Source organism: Protopterus annectens, chromosome 7.part1, assembly GCF_019279795.1.
Source record: "Protopterus annectens isolate FY-2018-M chromosome 7.part1, PAN1.0, whole genome shotgun sequence".
NCBI lineage: Eukaryota > Metazoa > Chordata > Ceratodontiformes > Protopteridae > Protopterus > Protopterus annectens.
This window is the reverse complement of record NC_056740.1, coordinates 276,196,239-276,219,715: the sequence shown is the minus strand read 5'-3', so window position 1 is coordinate 276,219,715 and position 23,477 is coordinate 276,196,239. Positions and strand designations below refer to the sequence as shown.

At 39.2% G+C, this 23,477-nt stretch overlaps 1 protein-coding gene across 1 annotated transcript in view; it reads left to right on the top strand.

The window, feature by feature from the left end:
- The window catches only part of LOC122807730, a 583,588-nt gene extending 564,592 nt beyond the window's left edge, over positions 1–18,996 (top strand). The window contains exon 7 of the mRNA XM_044078711.1: positions 15,167–18,996. Coding sequence (XP_043934646.1) covers positions 15,167–15,277 — 111 coding nt within the window. The 3' untranslated portion in view covers positions 15,278–18,996. The remainder of the gene's footprint in view (positions 1–15,166) is intronic.
- Positions 18,997–23,477: the final 4,481 nt, after the last annotated feature.

The window sequence follows — 23,477 nt, the reverse complement described above, 5'->3', positions numbered from 1 at the left end:
AGGGTACTGTCTGGACTGCTTAGGTCGTATTTATATCACAGGCAAGGTTTAATTCTTTAGAATGGGTAATTCTGGTGTTGTTTGTTTTGCGGATATGCAGGAGGTCCATCAGAGTGGGGTCTGACAACATCCTGTATGTCAGGCATAGATCTCCTCTCAAAAGCCTGTAGGAGACAGAATACAGGGATAGAGCCTTGAGGCGGTCTGCATAGGACATTTTATTTAAGCTTTGTTTTCTTTTAGTAAGGAACCTCTGTAGACGTTCCAGTTGTTGGATATGCCTGTTTAGGCACATACTAAAGGGGCATTGTACTCAATGATAGGTCTGATGAATGCCAAATATAGTGGAACAATGAGTTCCTTGGACTTAGATGCCATACCTTTGTTTATAAGTTGCTCAGCATAGACGGATTTCTTCACTACTGTAGAGATATGATGGTGAAAGGCTAGATTACTATCTATGTGTGTCCATAAGTCCCTGACTACTTGGTCATCTCTAAGGGGCGTGTTGTCAATATGATAGTTACCAGGGGTGGATGAATTCCGGAAGGATACTATTATGCATTTCTTGACATTTAGTTTTAGTCCATGCCTCTGATGCCAGTTGTTTACCTGTGTCAGCCCCTCCTGGAGAACATTTGTGTCAGTGTGGGATTCAATGACAGCTCCTAATTTGCAATCATCTGCAAATTTAGTCAGCCAGAGACCACTGATATTGGCCTTGACTTCAGGGAAGTAAATGCCAAAAAGGAGCGGTCCATGGACTGATCCCTGAGGGATTACACTTGTGACTGGCCTCTTTGGGTGGGCTCCCCAATTTTAATTTGCTGGGTCTTGTCTGTGAGCCAATTGGCTATCCACTGGATAACATATGAGTTTGTACCTAACCTTTTGAGTTTGTCAACAATGCCTGAGTGAGATATTGTGTCAAATGCCTTGGCCAGGTCAGGTTAGGCAGTCTGAACCATTTTGCCCTCATCCATTTTCACAGAGGAAATGAAAGTCCATTTTTGAGGTTTGGTATACAATGAATGGAAATATTTACAAAAACATGCAGACAACCCCAAATCATATAGCAGAATGGGTGCTTACTAGGCTAATGGCTTAAGAGCCCTTACAAGTCTAGCCAATATAACTTGATTTTACCCAATATATGGCCCCTAGAGGCAAGAGAATGGCATGGGTTTGTGCCTATGCATTCAGTATCTTACATATTTCCACATCCATAAGGGGCATAGATACTACCCCATGTGTGAATTGTGATTCCCAATTCATTAATCCAAACTGTGTTTGAAGAGGGCCAGAGAGGGACTCTGCTTAATGTGAATAGGAAGCCTGTTCCAAAGAAGGGACAGTCTCAGAGATACACATCTGTGTCTCCAGCATGTTTAGTTTGAGACACTGACAAAGTTTAGATCCCTACACTGGGTGACCCTCATGCAGTTTGACTTGTAGATGTGTAGTAGCTTCATCATGACTGGATTTGTGAGTGCCTTGTAGGTCAGCCATAGGCCACCCATTAATAATCAGTGGAAGACATAGTAAAAGGATAAGGCTTTTAGTCTATCTGCATAGTTCATGTTGTTTACACCCTGTATTTTCTTTGTGAGGAACCTCTGACGTCACTGCAGCTGCTGTAAGTGCCTAATCAAGTATATGTTGAATGGTACAGTGCACTCGATTGTTGGCCTAATGAGGAATAACTACAATGGGACTATAATTTCCTTGGATCTGGATGCCATACATTTGCATATATGTTGTGCCACATAAAATGACTTCCTTACCACTGTGGACATATGTCAGTCAAAGTTCAGGATACTATCGATTCATGTACCTAGATCTCTCGGCTCTTAGAGGTATTCTTTTGATGTTGTAAATTGCAGAGGTATTTGACTTCACAAAGAATATGATAATGCATTTTTTCCCATTTCGTTTTAGGCTACGGTTCTGGCACTAATCATTTCTCTGTTCTAGACCCTCCTGAAGGATATCTACATCAATGGGGGATTCAATGATTGTCCATAGCTTGCAGTAGTAGGCAAACTTTATCATCCAAAGGCCTTCCACATTAGCCTTGATCTCAGAGAAGTATATTCCAAACAGGAGTGGTCTCAGCACTGAACCCTGTGGTACAACACTAGTAACTGGCCTCTTGTTTGATCTCAATTTACCCACTTTAACCAAGTGTCCCTTCCATGAACCAATTGACTATCCTTCTTGTGACATAGGGATTTATGCTTAGTTTTGTGAGTTCATTTATAATACCTTACTAGGGAATTGGGAAAACACCAGGCCTAGATGCAGTATGTAACCTCTGGTTAAAAGTATTAATATCTTTGCACGAAGATTTAGCTATGAGTAAGAACAGACACCAGCCTGGCTAACAACAGGCAAAACAATGCTCCTAATTAAGAATGAACCTGCAAGCTACCATAAAACCTATAGCAATAACTTGCCTTCTGATGATGTATAAACTATACACTGGGATTAATGCCGACAGAGTTTATAGTCATTTAGAAGAAAACCCAAGTACGGCAATAGAACAAAAGGGCAATAAAGGAAAGTCATATGGAACAAAGGATCATTATAGTGGAAAACTGTAAAAGGGAAGAATCTAAGTATGGCATTGATTGACTACAAAAAAGCACTTGATAGTGTCTCACATTAAAGGATAAAAGAGTGCTTAAAAATGTTTAAGATAAACCCTACACTGATCAAATACATAACAGTGACCATGAAATAGTGGCAGACTACTTTGCAATTAAGCCATGATAAAGGAGAAATTATTATCACAGGGATAACAATTCAAATGGGGATATTCCAGGGTGACTCTCTGTCACCACTGATATTCTGTCTTGCCCTTAACTCATTAAGCTGTCTACTTAACAGCTTAGGCCATGGCTATAATTTGGCTCCTAGAAAATAGCAAAGTGCAAAGACTTCTCTTCATCTCTTTGTCGATGATTTAAAACTGTATAGCTCATCAGATGAGGAACTGGAAGTACAACTGTGAGTAGTCAAACTTTTTCAGATGATATAAGAATTTCAGTTGGTCTTGATAAATGTACAAAAGCAACCTTTAAAGCAGGAAAACTGCAGTACCAAGAAAACATCACTTTGGGACAAGAATGTGATATAAAAGAACTTGAGCATGAGGGAGTGTATAAATATTTGAGAATTGATGAAGTATCAATAATAAACAATAAATAAATAAATAAAAGTAATGAACAAATGCAAATAAAACTTAGTAAATAATATTTTAGAAGACTTGAATTAATCCTGAATACAGCACTGACATCTAGGAACAAAATTCAAGCTATAAACCAATTTGCTCTTCCTGTCCTAACTTACAGTTTTGGCGTGATTGACTGGCCCCAAAATGTGTTGGATAGATTAGACAGGAAAACAAGAAGGATGCTTCATGTTCACCAAATGATTTATAAAAATCAGTGTATATCAAGGCTATATATTCCCCATTCTTTTGGATGGATGGGCCTCCTTGAAACTGATTACATGTATAGATCTGCAGTCGTGGGACTGCACACATATCTGCTGACCTCAAGACCCAAACATAGAGAAAGTTTTGAAACATGAGGAGAATAAATCTAAGATGATTTCTCTGCTTAATTTAGCAGAAGCATATCGGCATCAAGCAAGAATAGAAATCAAACCAGAAGTAGATAAAAATGAGGCAGCAACTGAATGTGCCAAAAAAAAAAAAGAAAGAATATAAGGTGAAGGACCAGATGAGAAGGCAAGAAATGTAGAAAATGTGTTAGTTGCAAGTATAGAAAACTTCTGGAAGAACCTCATGTTGATCAGGATTGGATGCAGGAATGGTTAAGGAGAGGCAAATTCAAACCAAGAGATGAAAGGTTAATATTGGAGGCTCAAGACAGTGGGCTACTTACACTTTGATTTACAAAATTCATTGAACATGTGGGAGAAACAGACAAATGTAGGTTTTGTAAAACAGAATTGGAAACAGTTGCACACCTCGTTGCTGGTTGTGACATATTAATGGCAGAAGGACTGTATACTGAAAGGCATAATAATGTGGCAAGGCTATTGCACTGGGGATTGAGCAAACATTATGGTACTGAAGTGGCTGAAAAACACTGGAAATATGAGCCACAAAGCATCATAGAAAATGATGACGTCTACATCACATGGGATCACCCATTATCAAATGTTCAAAAGATAGATGCTAGAAAACCAGATATAGCGGTCCATGAAAAGATGACAAAAGTAGCATTGATCATTGAAATCACCAAACCCAGTGACTATAGTGTCTTGCATACAGAGAGACACAAAGTCATAAAATATCAGGATTTGCAGACAGAAATGAGAGCAATGTGGAAGAAAGATACCCAGACAGTTCCTATAGTACTAGGAGCAACAGGTCTTATAAAAAATAATCTACAATCATATTTAGATATGTTACCAATGGGTCTATATTAGTTTGTCACAAAACATTTGCAGTGAACACCACTTCAATGACAGTAATTCAGAGAAAATTATTTCAGCGATTCGCTGATTTCACCAAGGGAAAGTAAATACTTGCCCTACGGCACAACGGGCCTACAGCTATGAAAATTGAACCCACACAAGTAGGGGGCTTCTCCCCCTACACCCCCAACTATATATACCAACTCTGAAATCGCACCACAGTGGAGAAAAGTGCAAAGCTGTGCTGTAGGGCAAGTATTTACTTTCCCTCGGTAAATTCAGCTTATCGCTGAAACGCTTTTTGCTGAATTATGGTTGATGAAGTGGTGTTCACTGCAATTGTATTGTGACAAACTAATATAGACCCTTACCAATACCTGTAACCCCATATGAATTGCAGAAGGAGTCATTACTGGGCACACTGTGGGTGCTGCGAAGAGCACTTCTGGCTGGCATCAAAAATTGAAACAATACTAATTTGAACTTTAATCGCACTTTGACTTAGCAATGGGGGCCACAACCATCATTGTATTAGAAATCCAAAATATATGGAGAAATTAAAAAAGGGAATTGTGTCAAATGCCTTGGCCAGGTCAAGGTAGGTAGTATGTTCTGTTGTACCCTCATCCATGGCCTTAGTGACTTTCTCAAATAAATCCACCAGATTCAGTAGGCATGACCTGCCCTTGACAAAGCCAAATTGGGTCATGTCCAGTGTTTAGAGGTTTTCTATGCCATTATTTATCAGGTCCATGATTATTCTTTCCATGGCTTTGCGTATAAGACTAGTCAAACATATGGATCTGTAATTTTTCACGTCAGTAGATGATCCCCATTATGCAGAGGGATGACTGTTGTCCTCCACTCTACTGGTACAAAGTCAGTCTGGAGGCTGTGGTTAAACAGAGATCCTACTGGGCCTGATATGTCCTGACTTAAGATGTTTAAGAGGCAACCTGGTATATCATCAGGTCCCATTGAAGCCATGTTTTTAGCTTTAGAGAGTGCAGTGGCAACCTGTTCATTGGTGATAATTGGTGGTGGAGTGACGGGAGGTGAAATTTCAGGTGCATCTGCTGGCCAGTAGATTTGCTATATCTTTTAGCTAAGTATAGGTGATGCCATCTACAACTAATTCCACACATTGTTGGGTGGTGTCATTAAGAATGTGGACATAACTGAAAAGTGCCTTATGGTTATCCTTAGCTTTGGAGGCTATTTTACCTCAAAGTCTGCCTTCAAAGACTTGACTAGTTCCCTGATTTGCTTGTTTAGACTAATGAGGGGCTTTTTGCTCTGTTGTGCACATTCCCTATTACGTCTTGACAGGATTTTCTTTCTTTTGTTGCACAACATATGATAACCATGGGCTCCCCAGGGTAGCTTGTTTTTGCGGTTCGGCCTGGGTTTATTTTGTTCAGGTACTGACATTTCTATGCAGTTGCTTATATGATCATACAGAGCTTTTGTATACACCTCTGCATGGGTTTCTGTGTTTACTGGATTTGAGGGAGCTTGGAAACTAGCTATGCTGTCTCTTAATAGGGGATAATTTACCTTAGAGGAGTTCTTAAAGTTTTTTTGGTTAGATGGGGGAACTAGTTTTACCTTTATTTCAATGGAGACCACTTTGTTCATAGGTTCATAGGTTCATAGGTTCATACTAGGCTATCTGCCCAAGGGCATTATAGTTTTGTGGCTTACGCCACCCCTTTAGTATGGGGAAATATACCCATTATTTTGCTGTGCCTCTGTCGAGCAGTGACACTGAGCTAATCCATCTCCCATCCATTGGTCAAGATTTCTCTTGAACAAGGCCAGCGAGGTGCTCTGCCTCACATATACCGGGATTTTGTTCCACAGCATAGGGAGTCTTTGGGTGATGAATCTATCCCTCCAGCACGTCCTTCTGATCTTACCAGTAAGAACACTACACTTGGGGGGGGGGGGCGTACTCTCCCATATTTGTGAGTGCCAAATCTAGGATATTTGTTTCCCTATTGGGAGTACAGACTAGCTGCTCTAGGGCATTTGAATTTACAAAGTCATGAAATCTTTGGGCCTGCATGTTAGTGGTCATGTATGCCTCCCAATTAATGGAGGGGTATTTACAATCACCCACAAGTATAGTATTGGGCTGGATAGTGTGTGATTCTTGTAACTTCAAGTATAATGTATGGGTTTCCTGGTTTGTGGTGGGGGACCTGCGGATAGTAAGAATATTGTAATGGATTTTTCCCATGGCTAGTCGGACATGGAGTAGCTCAAGCATATCATATTGTTTGACCAGCCTCGAGCTGTGCAGTCAGAATGTATGAAAGGCATTATAGCTGTGTACTGCTAGAGTGTTTTCTGTGGTTTTCAAACATGTTTCAGTTAAACGTTCGGTCAGTTTTTTAGTTCGATATAAATATAAAGAAGATAAAAATAGCAAATAATCCGGAGTATTTTGCTGCCTTTATCTCTAAGGCTGGCATTACCATCGCTTCATTGGTTACTAGTTTTGGTTCTTTTCTTGGTTTACCCATGTTTCAGTAACTGCACAGACATCTCCAGGGTGAGAAGAGCTTCTTGGTAGTGCAATTTCTTGTTTAGGTTCCTAGCACTGAGCAATAACACCTTTAGCTTGTTTTGAGTAGCTTTTGTTATGCTAGAATGTTTGCCTGTTTGGCAATGCCTAAAAAGGCATTATAAGAGTGGACGATGTCTTGGCCAATATCCAAAAGCCTAGAGGTGATAGGTGAAGACATTCCTGGCAAAGCAATGTGGCACATCAACCATGTGTTCCCAGGCTGACAAGTATTGGACCCCTTTGGACCAGTAGCTAAGCCAATTGTCAAAATCAATCATTTTCTGCTGGTACTGTGGCATCATCCTTGGAAATGGTAGAATGTTGCTCAATACTAGGCTCATACCTGTCTCTGACACACATTCTGAGAGTTTAATCATGTCTCTATTCATGTAGTGCAAGGAGGTACATCTCAGGTCATTCATGCCCACATGGACTATGACTGAGTCATACTAATACTTGGGGGTAAATGACCTAAGTGCTTGTGTGATCTGATAAATCCTGTCCCTTGACAGTCAACTAACTGTAACCTTCCCCTTATTCAGCCTGGTAAGAGGCACATGAGTGTGTCTCACAGTGGAGTCTCCTATGACCAGAATATTGGGTCATGTAGTGTTTCACCTTATGGGCTTGGTAGTTGAGACACAATGATATGTGACTTTATGTGCTGTCCACAAAAAGCATCAAAAGAAAACCAAGCAAAATTTATTAAAATAACATTTAATATAATCCCTCAGGCAGTTAATTATATCACATGTATTCTACAAGTTTATCATTTTGGGTCAGATACAAGAGTTTGACAAACTGCGTAGTGCTGAAGAAGAATTTGGGTGGTGTGAATATCTATGGCAGGTGAAACTGAATGCTTGCTATCCACCAGGATTGAACAACAGCAAATATTTTGTTGTTCATCTCAACAGAAAAGGGTTAAAGCATTAATGTGCCTGAAAAAGTGCCTGAAAAAGTGCAATTGGACCCTCATTACTTAAAAATGACCACAAATCAGTCACCTTTGAACTAACACTAACACCAGAACTCACAAAGGGTGAAATCAGACTAAAAACCTTTGCCAATGCAAATTATACCCTCCTAGGTGAAAGTATAAATGCAATCCAAGCCCCACCCCAAGCTGAAAGTGGTAACGACACTGAAGCTTACACTAAAGCCCTGTACAATAATTTGCATAAGTGTATAAATTTGGCTGTACCAGACAGACTCAAAGCCAGAGCCCCAAGTAAAATCAAGCTCTTGTGGTGGACTTCCAGCATCAACAAACTCTACAATAAATGCAAAAACTTGTTGTCCAAGAAAACAAAGACAAGGACCAAACAATGGAAAAGCACCCTCCTCAGCCTTAACAGGCAAATAAGACTATTTGTCAAATTATCCAAGAGCTCCTTTGAGAGAAACCTAGCAAGTACTGCCAAGGATAACCATAAGGCCTTTTACAGTTATGCATGTAACCTAAAGGGTAGGACCCAAGCATTTGCATAACTGGTGGTCAATGGTATCACACACACCGACCCCACAGAGATAGCAAACCTGCTAGCGGATACATTCGGTGAAAATGTCACTCTCTTATCCCCTCCTAACTTACAACAAACCCTCCCCCAACCTCCTCCACCTTACATGTCTGAAGAGCAGGTCCTCAAAGCCTTGCCCAAGGTAAAGAACACAGCATCTATGGGACCAGATGACATCCCAGGCCATCTTCTTGTTGTATCTTTCATTTTTTTCCTGGTTAGGGGTCGCCACAGGACATCTTACTGTGAGGTGACAACGCTACCGCAGCACCACCTCCACAGCATCCCAGGCTAAAACATGAACTAGCATCACTACTAAGTACCCTTTTCAGTCATAGCCTAACCACAGGGTTTGTTCCTGCAGAATGGAGAGCAGCTACGGTTATTCCCCTCCACAAAGATGGCCTAGCAAAAGACCTGGGGAATTACAGACCCATAAGTCTGACCAGCCTCATCTGTAAGGCAATGGAATGTATCATTATAGACCTTATAAATACCTCGACTTGGCAAAGGCTTTCAACACAATCCCACATTCAGGCATTACAGATAAATGTAGCAAACTGAATATAAACCCCTTCATTGTAAGATGGGTTGCCAACTGGTTCACAAACCGGGCACACATTATCAAAGTGGGTGACTCCACATCAACCAGTAGACCTGTTACCAGAAGGGTGCAAGAAGGGTTAGTGCTGGGCCCCTACTGTTTGGTATATACTTCTCAGAAGTTCAGGTCAAAACTAAAGGGTTGCAGCTGACCAAGTTTGCAGATGATTGCACACTAGGTACAACCATTGAATCTCCAAATTATGTCAGTTTACTCCAGGATGGTCTCACACAGACCACCGACTGGTGCATTAGTCACAGTCTCAAACTGAATGGAAAGAAATGCATCATCATTCCCTTAGGCACAAACAATGTCCCTTCAGCTATCAAATCAATAACAATACCCTATGTACCCATGAAGTGGTAAGGGATCTAGGATCACAGGTTGACCACAACATTAACTTCAACCACCATGTGTCTACCATTGTAAGGAAAGCTTTCCACATAGCTCATTTGATTAGTAAAGACATCACAAAAGAAATTATAACCTCCCTACACTTGGCACTTATCTGGCCCATAATTGAGTATAACACCCCATTCGGTATATACCATACTAAACATCTACAGCACTTAAAGAGACCTCAGAGGTTCTAACAAAGAAGATCAAAGGGTCTCTAGCATGTGCCTTACATGAACTGACTAAAATCCCTGTCACTATAGTCTGTATTGTATAGACTTCTTAGGGGAGATTTACGCATGGCCTACAGGCCATCCGAAGACCCAAACCTAATGAACTTACTGCATATCTGTTAATCACATGGGTCTTGAGTACGCATTCCAGGGACTTAAATATGGCCTACGACCTAAACAGAACATGCTGGAGGGACAGATTTATCTCCCAGTGGCTGCCACATCTTTGGAACTAGCTGTCAATTCATGTGAAACAGAGCGCATCTATGACACTGTTCAAGAGAAACCTGGATGAGTGCATGGGACACTGTAAATTCTTACCAGGGGTAGTGCCCACAACCCTCCTGGATATGGGCTTTCATCGCTAAATGCAATCTTGAGTACTGGCTAGTACTTCTACGGTATTACATTGGATTGAAATGGCTAAGCTTAAAATGTCATCCGGGTGGACTGGGATTCTATGAGCCTATGATCCATGTGACTATCTGTGTATTTAAATGTGTTTTTTAACATTACATTATTCAGTCTGACAAAGTCTCATGTAAGTTGACAAAAGCACTTACTGAACTGATGATTTTATTTTAATAAATTTTGCTTGAGTTTATTTTGCTGCTTTTTGTGGACTTATCATACTCCAAGTACAGCTTTATTGCTTTTACTTGGCTTTATGTGCTGTGATGGGAATCGTTTTGTTTGTCTGCATACAAAGTCTCTGAGGACTGTGCATGAGAGGACTTTGAGGTTTGGGTAAGTTACACATGAGCACCTCCATATATGTAGGCCTATGTGTGTTGTCCTTTGCAAGAATTAAGTGGTAATTAAGTGGTTGTCAGCATATATAAGGTAAGTATTCCATTGCCTCTGGATGCCCATGTCCACCAAGCTGGATGCAGAGATAGCAGGAAAATGCCCATTCATGGTTGCAGGCCCAAATGTAAACTTGAAAGGATAGGAGTGGAGAATGTTTGTAACCAGATATGGGAATGTGGTATAATCTACAGCTATCCTAACCAGAGATGCTGCCCACAAGTCATGGGTGCTATATATATATATATACATATATATATATATATATATATATATATATATATATATATATATATATATATATATATATATATGGGTCTATATGACTTGGTCGACAGTTCATATGATCGACTGTTTATTTGGTCAACAGTTCATTTGATCGACAAGCATTTTGGGGGGCTTTGCCCCACACAACTACATATATCAACTCCAGGGTCACACAACATTGGGGAAGGGGGCAAATGCTTGTCAATCAAATGAACTGTCGACCAAATAAACAGTCGATCATATGAACTGCCCACTAAGTCATATAGATATATATATATATATATATATATATATATATATATATATATATATATAATATGATAGCTAGCACAGTAAATGTTCGCAGTATAATGAAAATAAGCAATGTTTCCAGATGTGCCAAATTTATACCAGCACTGGAAATACAGAAAACTGACTACTGAGCCCTCTGCCCAATAAAATGACTACACTTAGAGCCCCTTTGTGTGCTTCCAAACTCCTACTGCCACTAGATGAATAATCACAGTCCTCTTAATGTAAAAGTACAGTAAAAGAGTGTCCAGAGTGAAATGCTACTACAAACAAACTTAAAGATACAGATAAAACAATGCACTTTAAACATCTTATAAAATTGTGATTATTCAATAAAAGTACTGTGCTTTGTAGAAATGAGTCATGAGCCACTCAATAAGCCAGAATTCATAAAGGCATTAAAAACAAGGTAGGATGATTAATAAGCCCTTCAGCCAATAAAACAACTACATGCAGGAATATCTAGTGTGTTTTCCCAACCTATACAGAGCAGGCTACCAGCCACTGCCACTAGATGGAAAATCCAGTGTCCTCTTGGTCCAAAAACACAGAAAAGAGCTTGCTAGAGTGTAGAGCTACATTACTTTATCCAACAGCTAGCTAAATAATGAGCTAAATAATGAATTCAGAGCAAGTAAATCAGTAGAACAGACAATGAAAGGAAAAACTCACTTTTTTTCAAAATAAGCACAAGGAAAGGAAAATAAATAATTCAAGATATAAACAACAGTGTAGAAAGGGATGAGCTTATAAAGCTCAATTTACAGTAAGGGTAGGCAGCATGCAATCACCAAGTTTAAAGAGCAGGTCAAGGAATGGAAGGGTGGGTGGGAGTCACGAACAGTGGTTGTACTTTTACAGGCCTTCAGTCTTATCAGAAAAGACAAAAACTCAGAAATTGTCTGTGTATTTAAGTATCACTCAAGAAACAAATTAACCAATGAAAAAAACATGCAAAATGTGCAGCCTAGGTAATTTAAGTGTCTATCTACCACACAGAACAAAAACACAAGGCTAAGCAAATTTCTTATAACAGAAAACCAAACTGAACAGGTAAAACAGAAAGCACCTCTTTCAGTTTAAGCAACTCACAGAAAAAAAGTGTAGATTTACTTTCCTCACCCAGCAGGAAGTCACCAATAGTACTTGTAGTTTTTGCATGCCTTGAGTCTTATCAGAAAAGACCTTCATAAGTGAATACAAGACTAACTGCCCTGAAGGGCCATTTTAAGCCTAGTTAGTAATCTGAGGTCAAGATTAAACCCAGTACCTTTTGTTTATGAGGTGAACATCTAAACCATTATGCCAAACCCATCTTGGGGCAGGGAGGGGAACACCCAAAGTCTGCACAGAAAGTTTTTCGTGACTGAATCTTGCCTCACAGTGGACAGTAGGACCAGTTAAGCCTGAGCCCCCTATGCAGGAATGAATGGGTCAATTAGTCATTGGACTGATGGCTGTCAGAATGAGAGGATATAAAAAGCATAACAACTCAGCTGCTTCCCTCTCTTCAAGCTAATTTGCAGAGTCTGGTATGATTTCTTCTTAATCTCATTTTCTTTTTTGACTTGCCCTACTTTTACACAAAAACGGGATAACTTTATTTTTATCTGACCGTTTCATGGGTGTTGGGCAAAGACTGATCAGAAACATAAGCTAGACCATAGAGAGAGGATATATGATATCAGTATGTGTACACACTGGAATAAAACAGAAAAAGGGAGGGTACAAAAAAATATCAGTACATCAGATCAGAGCCACATCATGGTCAAATGGAGCCCTAAGCAGGGTAATGGATTGGGAACCCTCAGCCATTGCAGTGTCTCATTACTTGGCTATTTCTCTGCAGTTATCATTAACACTGTTCAGACTTGTCAGTGTGCATACTATTTACTTCTACAATGATTGCAGATATATGAATTTAATGTAAAAATTTTATTTCAAATTTTATTGCACAAACACTGATAACTATTTGCCAAATAAAACAATACAGTCTCATAATGAAAACAGACTTAGCATGAACAGTAAACTTCTCTGCCCTTGAAACTTACATTGGAACAACATTGAAACTCACATTCAAAGAAAATGCATCTGGCCAGCGGTGGATTAAATTTGCCTTTGGGCTGATTTCAACCATAGCCCCCTTGCACACATATTTAGGATCATGCATACATGCATGCTTGTGTTCTTTGATTCACCTTCTTGATTGTGTTAAATTATATTCCTTGTATAATATAGCACTACTTGTTAGGATGTGTTTTAAATTTGTAGTTTTCAACATTTTTCCAGTAAGCAATGAAACAAAACATATGAACCAGTTACAATAAAACTGCCCATTTCAAAACATTTCAACCATAAAAGACCACTCATACATCTGTCATTACAATCCACTAATATGTCAATATGCACAATCTCTGCAGAATTAAATGCCATCTGAATATTTTCACATTAAAGAGATATGTAAGTAATGAAGAGGTTGATTCTAGCAAACAACTTTATATTTCAGGGTTTCATTTACAAAGTCAGTGCCTCCTGCTCTTGAAGAATAAATTCCCTATGTTGCATTAAAAAAATTGTAGTAGGGAATGGATGACAAACCAGCAACAGGTTCATAGTTACAAGGCATCTCATCTACACGACACACTCAGGACTGCACCCCCCCCCCCACAATTAAAGTACAACACAGTATCAGCAACCTATCTACAAGGTAAGGGAGTAGAACACACAGCCTTCTGCATCAAAATCAAGCATGCTAGTCATTGTGCTACTAATACTACTTTCAAATTCTCTAGCACAAATAGTGATGACCATTTGCTGTACAAAAGAGTTGCACATTGAAAACAGACTTAGCATGAGCAACACTAAACTTGTCTTCCCTTGAAGCTCACAATTCCTTGAATATGCATTGAAATTCACAATTCCTTGAAAGTGTGCTGAAGTTCACAGTTCCTTAAAATTTAATGAAACTCAGAATTCCTTGAAAATGCACTGAAACTCAAAGTCTGGTAGTGGGGGTAGAGGATTCAGGCTCTTGTCTCCTACATCTAAGTTACTGGGTTTATCCTGGTTTAATGAACTAACCTGCTATCCCAAACTAAGGCATTTCACACACACACACACACACACACACACACACACACACACACACACACACACACACACACACACACACACACACACACACACACCATTCTGAAAAGCACCTTACTGTGCTTCCGATAAAGTTCTGTGAAAGAAGCAGGCAGCAGGAATGGTTGTATGTTCTAATTCCACATGTGGATATGGAATAAAAGAAATAAGCAACAGCAGGTGCATGTGTTGATGCAAGCAGCAATAGGTGTGTATGTGTAGACAAACAATGAGATGTAAGCATTGCATGCAGGAGGTGATCTCAAAGATGGATGCCCTTAAAGAAGACCTGTAATTTTTTTTTTTAATTTTAAATTAAAAAAATAGAAGTCATGGCAGCCTCCCTAACCAGCAGGTCCTTGACAGTCAGTGGGGGCCCCTCCCAGCCAGCTTGTCCCTAGGCAGCTGCCTAGGTCTCCTAGTTCTGGATCCAGATCTGCATCAGATGTATATAGAACAAGGATAAGATAACATATTCTATTAAAAAAATAAATACCAGGGTAAAGGGCTGGTAAATTCAGGGTACATGCAACAGAACTATATTGACATTATTCTTTCTGGAGACCATTGCAAAAGCACAAAACAACTTGCCACAGGAAGTGGTGAGAATAAGCAGAATAGTGAGATAAACAAATAATACAAATAAAGCAGGGTGATATTGTGACAGTAAAAATGGCTCATGCTGAATATATATAGCCAAAATTGTTGTGCCAAACAGTGCTTAACTATTTGCTTATATGTCAAGGTTTTCTGAACGTCTGTAATATACATCATGAGCATTAGTTATATAAAGTAATATAACTGTTCATACCTGGAAGCCTGACTTATAGTCTACATTATAATTGGAAATAACATTATTTTATTTTTTTTTTTTTTTGCTCTTCTGTCCCCATTGCAGCTAATGGAGTTGAAATGGAAAGAAAGAAGAATAGCATCAGCCTGGGAGATGCTGAAAGATCGAGAAATCTTGCAATACCAACCCATTAACTGGAGTGGGACATTAAAATAATAAACCATTCCTATTTTTGTCTTAAGGAAAACATTTACGACAGTGTGCTTCAAGAGTTACCCATTTATGTAGAGTTTTAAATTAAAATAAGTACTGTAAATTATATCTTTAGAAGAGCATTTTGAAAAGTCCTAGAAAACATGCAAGCGATGACTTTCTGAGGGTTGAGTTCACGATTAGATAACTTATTTGGAAAATATTATACCTTACATACAGTCACATTAAACACCACAACACTTTTTTGCAACAGTCTTCCACATTTGAAGCAGAAGCTTCTGAATAAAGAAGAAAGGAATATAAGCATTTCTCTTTAGGATGCTACACTGCACACAAGGCAATCCATGAGGGTCAACACTTTGTCTGAGGCTTTGCAAAAAGATTTAACAAGTAAATCACTATATGATGATATCAGGAGTTCAGTTGGACAACGTGGTGTCTGAAATTTGAAATACTAACTTATAATGCAGGATGTCACTGTAGTATAAGGCCCTGCATTCTGGGAGTTGGATACTGAAATATAACCAGGAATGTTCATCCCCTGAAACAGGATGTTATTCTCCCATAATGGTTATGATTATAATGAGTCATCCCTTAAAACAAAAATCATTGTCCACTTGGTTAGCTATTCCTCTTACATAGTTAAGAGGGTACATTACCATTTCTATTAATTTGATAGTGATGAATGCATTGGCAAAGGGTCTCACTTTCAGATGAGAAAGAAAAGTGTATTACAATGGGTTTATGGGTGAATATTAGGCTAACTATCCTGAAGGGTCATTTGCAGCTTAGTCAATAACCTGAGGTTAGAATCAAACCCTGTATTTTGTGTCTATGAGGAGAAGACCTTGTGGTACCGTTCCATAGTGGAAAATACAGTTGGTAAGTACTAGTCTAGCTGCCCTTGTGGGCCATTTTAAGCCTATCCAGCTTCCCTCAGTAAGAATCAAAACCTTTACCTCCTTACTTACCTTAACCATTATGCCAAAAGGAATAAATAATACCATGTATTGTTTCACATTCATCTAATTAGCTGTGTAGCAGTTTAAAGTGTCAGAAGGCAAGCAGCATATTAAAGCAATGTTCTTCTGCTTTAATATATGGAGATGCAATAGTACACAGTAGTAAACCCCACCCCACCCCCCTCTGTTTCTTCTGTGGTACACAACATGGGCTAAATCTCTGCTTTTTTTGTCCATAAAGTATCAAACAGACAAAACCCAAAGTATTTGACAACAAATAGCAACAGATTGCAGTTATTTTAGATCAGTACAGAGTGCAGGGATACTTACTTGCCCCTCAGTACTTTCATCCATTTAAAATCTAAATTTCAAAGCTACATAATGTTGCTCCACATGCACTATTTTGCAGCAGTAAACTGGATAATTGTGAAACAAACTTGCCAAAGTATGGTAAATTTTAGATGCAAACTGTAGTTCTGCAAAAGACTGGAAGAACAGAATATATGTTCTGTACTTTGGTGAACCCTAGATTAAAATTCATGAGAAGCACCAAATCAGTAAATGTGCTGGTCTATTCAAGCTAAGCACAGGTGTATGACTAGACTGGAAAAAGTATGCAAATGTGCAAACAAACATACAAAACATACACACACAAACCATGCACCTACCAGAAACATACATAAACGCACAAAGTATGTCTTTAGATATATAAACAACACAATATGGTGCACGTATTCTCTTACCACTTATACGTTTTGTAAATACACAGTACCCATTAATCAAAGCAGCATATTATGCAGTCATCCTGTCTTAGCTTGTAATGAACTCACTCTCTTTCCTTTTTGTAGCCTCATCCATTCCTCACATACCCCTTCAGGTTTTGAGGCATATCTTGATGCCTGTCACATCTTCCACCAATGATGACCTGTTGTGCTCCTTACCAGATGATCTCAGACATACATTTTTGCCAAAAAGCCCTTCCCTCCTTCAGTTTCAGAAGAAGAAAAACTTGAAAGTTACTTGTTCCAAGACGTTTAAGGCTAGACAGGAGAGTTTTAGCATGGTGTAGCCAAGGACCAAGAACCATCAATATGTTGGAGGCCGGTCAAGACGTCCAACAGTGGGAAGCTCACACTGAAATGATGTCTCTCACATCCAAGATATCACATGGTTGACATCTGTCACTCCTTGCCTTTCTTAGTAATACTATTTACTTTGGGACTTGGGTCTCCAGCATTCATTATATAAAGTTGGATCCTCTCTTTCCCCAGGACTGGAGAGCAGGCCTGCTGCTTCTTCATCTTGTGCTACCAGCTGAACCTTCCAATGCCTTGGGCTCATATCTGAAACCATGTTACTGGAAGTTGTGACAAGCACTTTGCCTCAACACAAGCAGACCATCATTCGTCTCTCACTCCCATGTACTCCAAGCCTCTATCCTTCATACTGCTTTCACAGACATCACAAGAACATTGACACTGTAAGAGTTTGAAGAGTTTTCTAGCTGTTTAACAAGCTTTCATTTTATGTTTGTTTCTTCTTTTCAGTCTTGTTATAGAGCAATGTATTGTGCTGTCAACATGACTAACAAACATCGAGTTAGGGGTATGTGACTTCTACTTTGCATTTTATGCTGCTAATAAAACCAGCATTATACAATCTAGTGTGCTACAAATAAACAATTGAAGACAAAATAATAATTTTTCAGAAAACTAAACCTGAAAAATAATAATAATACTTTTGCAGACAATGAAACCTAAAATATTAGGTCAGCCTCTTTGATATGAGTTTTTTTTGGGATTGTCATTTCTAGTGTCAGATTAAAACATAGGAACTATGTGATAATACAGATAATCATGATTGAGTTTCCAGTCATAACTTATTTGTGTTCAAAACATGGATGTCAAGAAATTCACCTCAAATATGGAGCAGTGGAACTTAAAAGGTGACTGTGAACCTTTTTTAAACACCTTTAAATAATCACATTATTAAAAAATGGCACATGTACAGATACATTAATAAAAAAGGAAACAATCCATAGTAACATTTTTCATTATTTCCTTACATTACACAATTTTCTTTTAACAAACATCATTCAGTCCAACTTTACCTAAATTGTTTAATTCCTGCTTCTCCTTAAACACTCCTCCTCCTCCTCCCAAGCATTATTCTGCATGGATTGTTCCCACAAATTCCATTTCTTTCCATGCAATGTGCACCTTCCATTTTCTAAAGATCCCACCTTGAGAGATGAATCACAAACCAAAATAAAATTATTTGCAGTGCACTGAGCTTCAGCTGCTCCAATATACTACAGCTAACAGAGAAACAGTGTCAGCACACAAAGTGCTTCAAAGCTTTAAAAAATGATGAAACACAGTAAGGTCACTCAGTCAGTGACTAGAAGCTTAAAAGGGAGAGAGACAGGGAGGTATATTTAAATTTTGTCTGGTTACAAAAATGTGAAATAAGCTGAGCTCCTATACTTTTGGATGTTGTCTGTACTGTAGCACAGGACTAGAGTTTAACAGCAATGAAAGGTATATAACAAAACATGGTAAGCACCTTTCTGACATCAGAAATGTGCTTAATAATTTGATCTGTTCCTGAGTGCTGGAGCATAATCATGACAATGAATGAATGACAATGGATTTATTTGTAAGTGTCATGAATGGCAATGACTTTATTCCTAAATGCATCTATACTGCATATGTGTTAACTGTCAAAGGGAAATATGTAAATAAAGAAGATACACAATGACAACGTATTTAAGAAAAAAATGTAAAATGTACTCTAAGTATACATAAGGACTTCATTATCTCAAAGTCCTGGGATAAATGTAACTTCTTCTTTCAGCTGCTCCCATCAGGGGTCGCCATAGCGGATCATCTATTTCCATTTCTTCCTGTCCTCAGCATCTTGCTCTGTCACACCAACCGCCTGCGTGTCCTCACTCACCACATCCATAAATCTTATCTTAGGCCTTCCTCTTTTCCTCTTAACTGGAAGCTACATCCTTAGCATCCTTCTCCCAATATACAATCCCTTCTCAGCACATGTCAAAACCAACACAATCTCACCTCTCTGGCTTTGTCTCCAAACCGTCAAACCTGAGCTGACCCTCTAATATACTGATTCCTAATTATGTCCATTCTCATCACACCCAGTGCAAATATTGACATCTTTAACTCTGCCACCTCCAGTTCTGACTCCTGTCTTTTCATCAATGCCACCATCTCCAACCCGTATAACATAGCTGGTCTCACTACCCTCTTGTAGACCTTCCTTTTCACTCTTACTAGTGTCAGTCTGTCACAAATCACTCCTAACACACTTCTCCATCCACTCCACCTTCCCTGCACTCTCTTCTTCACCTCTCTTCTACACTCACCATTACTCTAAACTGTTGATCCCATGTATTTAAACTCATTCACCTTTGCCAACTCTACTCCCTGCATCCTCCAAATTCCTCTATCCTCCCCCTCATTCACACACATATATTCTGTCTTAGTCTTGCTGACTTTCATTCCTCTCCTGTCTAGAGCATATCTCCACCTCTCCAGGGTCTCTTCAACCTGTCCCCTACTCTCACTACAGATCACAATGTCATCCGCAAACATCATAGTCCACGGGCACTCCTGTCTGATCTCATCTGTCAACATGTCCATCACCAAATAAGCCAATAAGAAAGGGCTCACAGCTGATTGTTGATGTAATCCTACCTCCACCTTGAATGCATCCATTTCTCCTACTGCAGACCTCACCACTGTCACACTATCTTTGTACATATCTGTACCACTCTAACATACTTCTCTGCCACTCACAACTTCCTCATACAATACCACGACTCCTTTCTAGGCAGCCTGTCATATGCTTTCTCTAAGTCCACAAAGACATAATGCAACTCCTTCTGACCTTTTCTATACTTCTCTATCAACACCTTCAAAGCAAATATCACATCTGTTGTGCTCTTTCCCAGCATGAAACCATACTACTGCTCCTAATCATCACCTCCTTTCTTAACCTACTTCCAGTGCTGTTTCCCATAACTTCATGCTATCATCACCTGGGATAAATATAACCATTTTGTAATTTATGTTTGCTGCTTATACATTCTAAATGGATGTTACTGTTATCAGGTGGAAGCATATCTCTAAAGTCAAAGGTTGTGGGTTCTACTCTCAAGTAGAAACTGAGGTTGTACTTATGAAACATTGTTACCTGAGTGCAGCATAAGGTGATGAACTGTACTGGTTGGGCATATTGTCGATAAGACATTAAATCAACAATTTTTCTAGCATTTTCTGTCTTAATATTGTGCAGTTTGGTGTCCAGGAAGATGAAAACTATCTCAAGGCATTCACAAAAAAAAAGTCTCCAGTGTCTTGTCCAATAATCTCTTTCTATAAAACAGGTGCATGCAATTTTCAGGATGTGCTTGGCCAAGGATGCACATACTGGTTATACAGTCGGTCAGTTCACCATTCATCATAAGCTTTGTGTTTTGGACACTTTGAGATAAGAACAGTGTTGTATAAACTAGAATGTGTATGCCATCAGAGTGTCTAAATTAGGCATACACAATAAACTGAGTGTTGTCACTGGTTCAAGTGTCACACATGACTGAGGTGTTAGATGCTGCGTAATCATAGGAACTTCAACGTAACTGATTCTTGCAACCTTTTCACCTTGTCTTGCCACCCTTAGACTATACCTCCTCTCTGAAAAAGTGCTTGGCTAGTCAAACGCGGGGTGGGTGGGACTTTGTGAATATACATCCAATCATTCAGGACCTGTTTGAAGGATGATAATTATAATGATAATTATCTAGGGCATTCCTGGCTCTGCTCCTGATCCTCTCTTTCAGGCTAACCTAATCTTTATTATCTCTATCTCTCTCCCTCTGTCATAACCCATGCTCATTTACATCTTTTCAGTCACAAATACCTCTATGTATCCCTATAAAAATAACTGCTGCCATCTAGGACTTGTATCCTTCTACTCTCTCTAATTACTAATTTGCTAACAACTCCAATAATACACCACTTCTACTAGCATCTCCCCTCACCTTCCTGTTCACTATCCACTCTACTCTACTACCATCCATTCCTCTCACACAAACTCTAATCATTTCCCTAAGGCTGCACTTATACTAATATTCCTTTGTCTATCCATTGCTTAACTTTTATCTTTTGGTTATCATATTCTATATTCTGCACAGTTTTTCATTATACTTCCAAACCTCTGTTTATGTTAATGAGCATTTTAATGAATATCTTAATTAATCACTACTCAGGGTGGCCGCTGTGGTGCAGTGATTAGTGTTGCCACCTCACAGCAAGAGATTCTCCGGTTCGATCCGCAGCTGGAGTGCCTTCTGTGCAGAGTCTGCATGTCCTCCCTGTGGTTGCGTGGGTTTCTCTGGGTGCTCTGACTTCCTCCCACATCCCAATGACATGCTGTAGGTAGATTGGATACTCTAATATGGCCCTAGTTGTGAGTGTTTGCATGTGTGTGCCTTCAGTGGAAGGTCGGGCACTGAGCTGGCAACTCAACACAGTAAAACTCCACTTCCAATCATGAGCAGACAGGTGATCTGCTGTGGCGACCCCTAACCGGGAAAAGATGAAAGAAGAAGAAGAATCACTATTCATTCTTTTTTTTTTTACATTTTTTGCCAAAATGTGTGCATTATTCTTTTTTGTAAATTGTTCTCTTTAGTGTGCATTTACTGGAGCTTTTCTCCCCTTGTACCTCCACTGAAAAGGGGGTCTTGCATGTCCCTGTCAGACTTTCTCAGTAAACAAATGCAAATAAATGCATAAATGTATCACACTGCTAAATTTGAAGAGGGTGTCTGTTTCAGACGTGGTGAAGGCACTGTACATCACCACTGTGTTTTATTTATGTGCTGGTGAAGATTTTAGATCCCTGCTTCTGGTATTTGTGGGACTATTTGATTAATATAGATAGAAAAGATCCAGCATCACTGGGTCCCTATTGGCATGGAAGACACTACATAAATCTTCCCTCATGAGTCTATTTGGTATTAAATAAAGGGACCATTTTTACATTATTTTTGGTAGTTTAGGGTTTTTAAGCCAAAGATTTTAGTTAGGAACCCCTGGGGTCTTTCTAATTGTTTGATATATCTAGTGCAGTACATCCCAAGTGGGGTGTTATACTCAATAAGTGGTCAGCAAATAATGCATTTAAGGGGACAATGACCTTTTTATATCTAGATGGCATTCCTTTGGCCATTAGCTGCTCTAAGTAGAAAGACTTTCTGACAACTGTCATAACATGATGATCAAAGAATAGAGATTATTAACTCAAGTTCCAAGGACCCTAACAAAATTTTAATTTTGAAGTGGGTAATAAATATGATGTAAGCTGAGAGGAATGGTTGTTTACCAAATGCATAAATATTGCACTTCTTAGCATTTAATGAGCCCATTTTGGCATGCCCTGTTAAGTTTCTGCTGAAAGGCTTAGGCGTCAGAGACTTGACAATGACTGCCAGTTTGCAGTCACTTGCAGTTATGATTAAACAGAGGTCTTGGTTCATGGTCTGGAGATCAGAAAGGAAAATGCCAAACAAATAAAATCTCTGCAGTGAGGCTTGTGGGAAACCATTGGTCACAGTCATACTTTTGAAGCATCCACAATTTACATTGTGTGGGTTCTGTCTTTTAGCCATATGACTGTCCAACTTACTACATAGGAATCTATTTATAATGCATTAAAAGTGTACTAACTGTGCAACCACTGGTATGGCGTCAAATGCCTAGGCCAGGTCAAGGTATGCCATGTGAACAGCATGACTGCTGTAAACAGCCTGTATCACCTTACAAAGACGTTAACCAGAGTCATTATTCAGGATTGGTTCTGGACAATACCAAACTGCTGTGGTTCTAGCCTGATGATATTTTTTAATATCACTGTTTACCACGTCAGTTATATGTTCCATAGTTTTGCAAATAAGGCTCATCTATCTGATGGGCATGTTGGGCCTGTAATTCTCAAGGTCACAGGTGGGGCCACGCTTGTGGAGTGGCATCACTACTGCTGTGTAGCAAACCTCAGGTACAAATCCTGTGGCTAAGCTCAGGTTAAATGGTTTAAGGAGTGACCCTGCCAGGGCTTATTACTGTATATTAAACATACAGGTATATTACTGGGTACCATGTAGGAAGTATTTTTAGTCTTGGAAAGCACTTTCAGTATGTGTTCTTTCATGA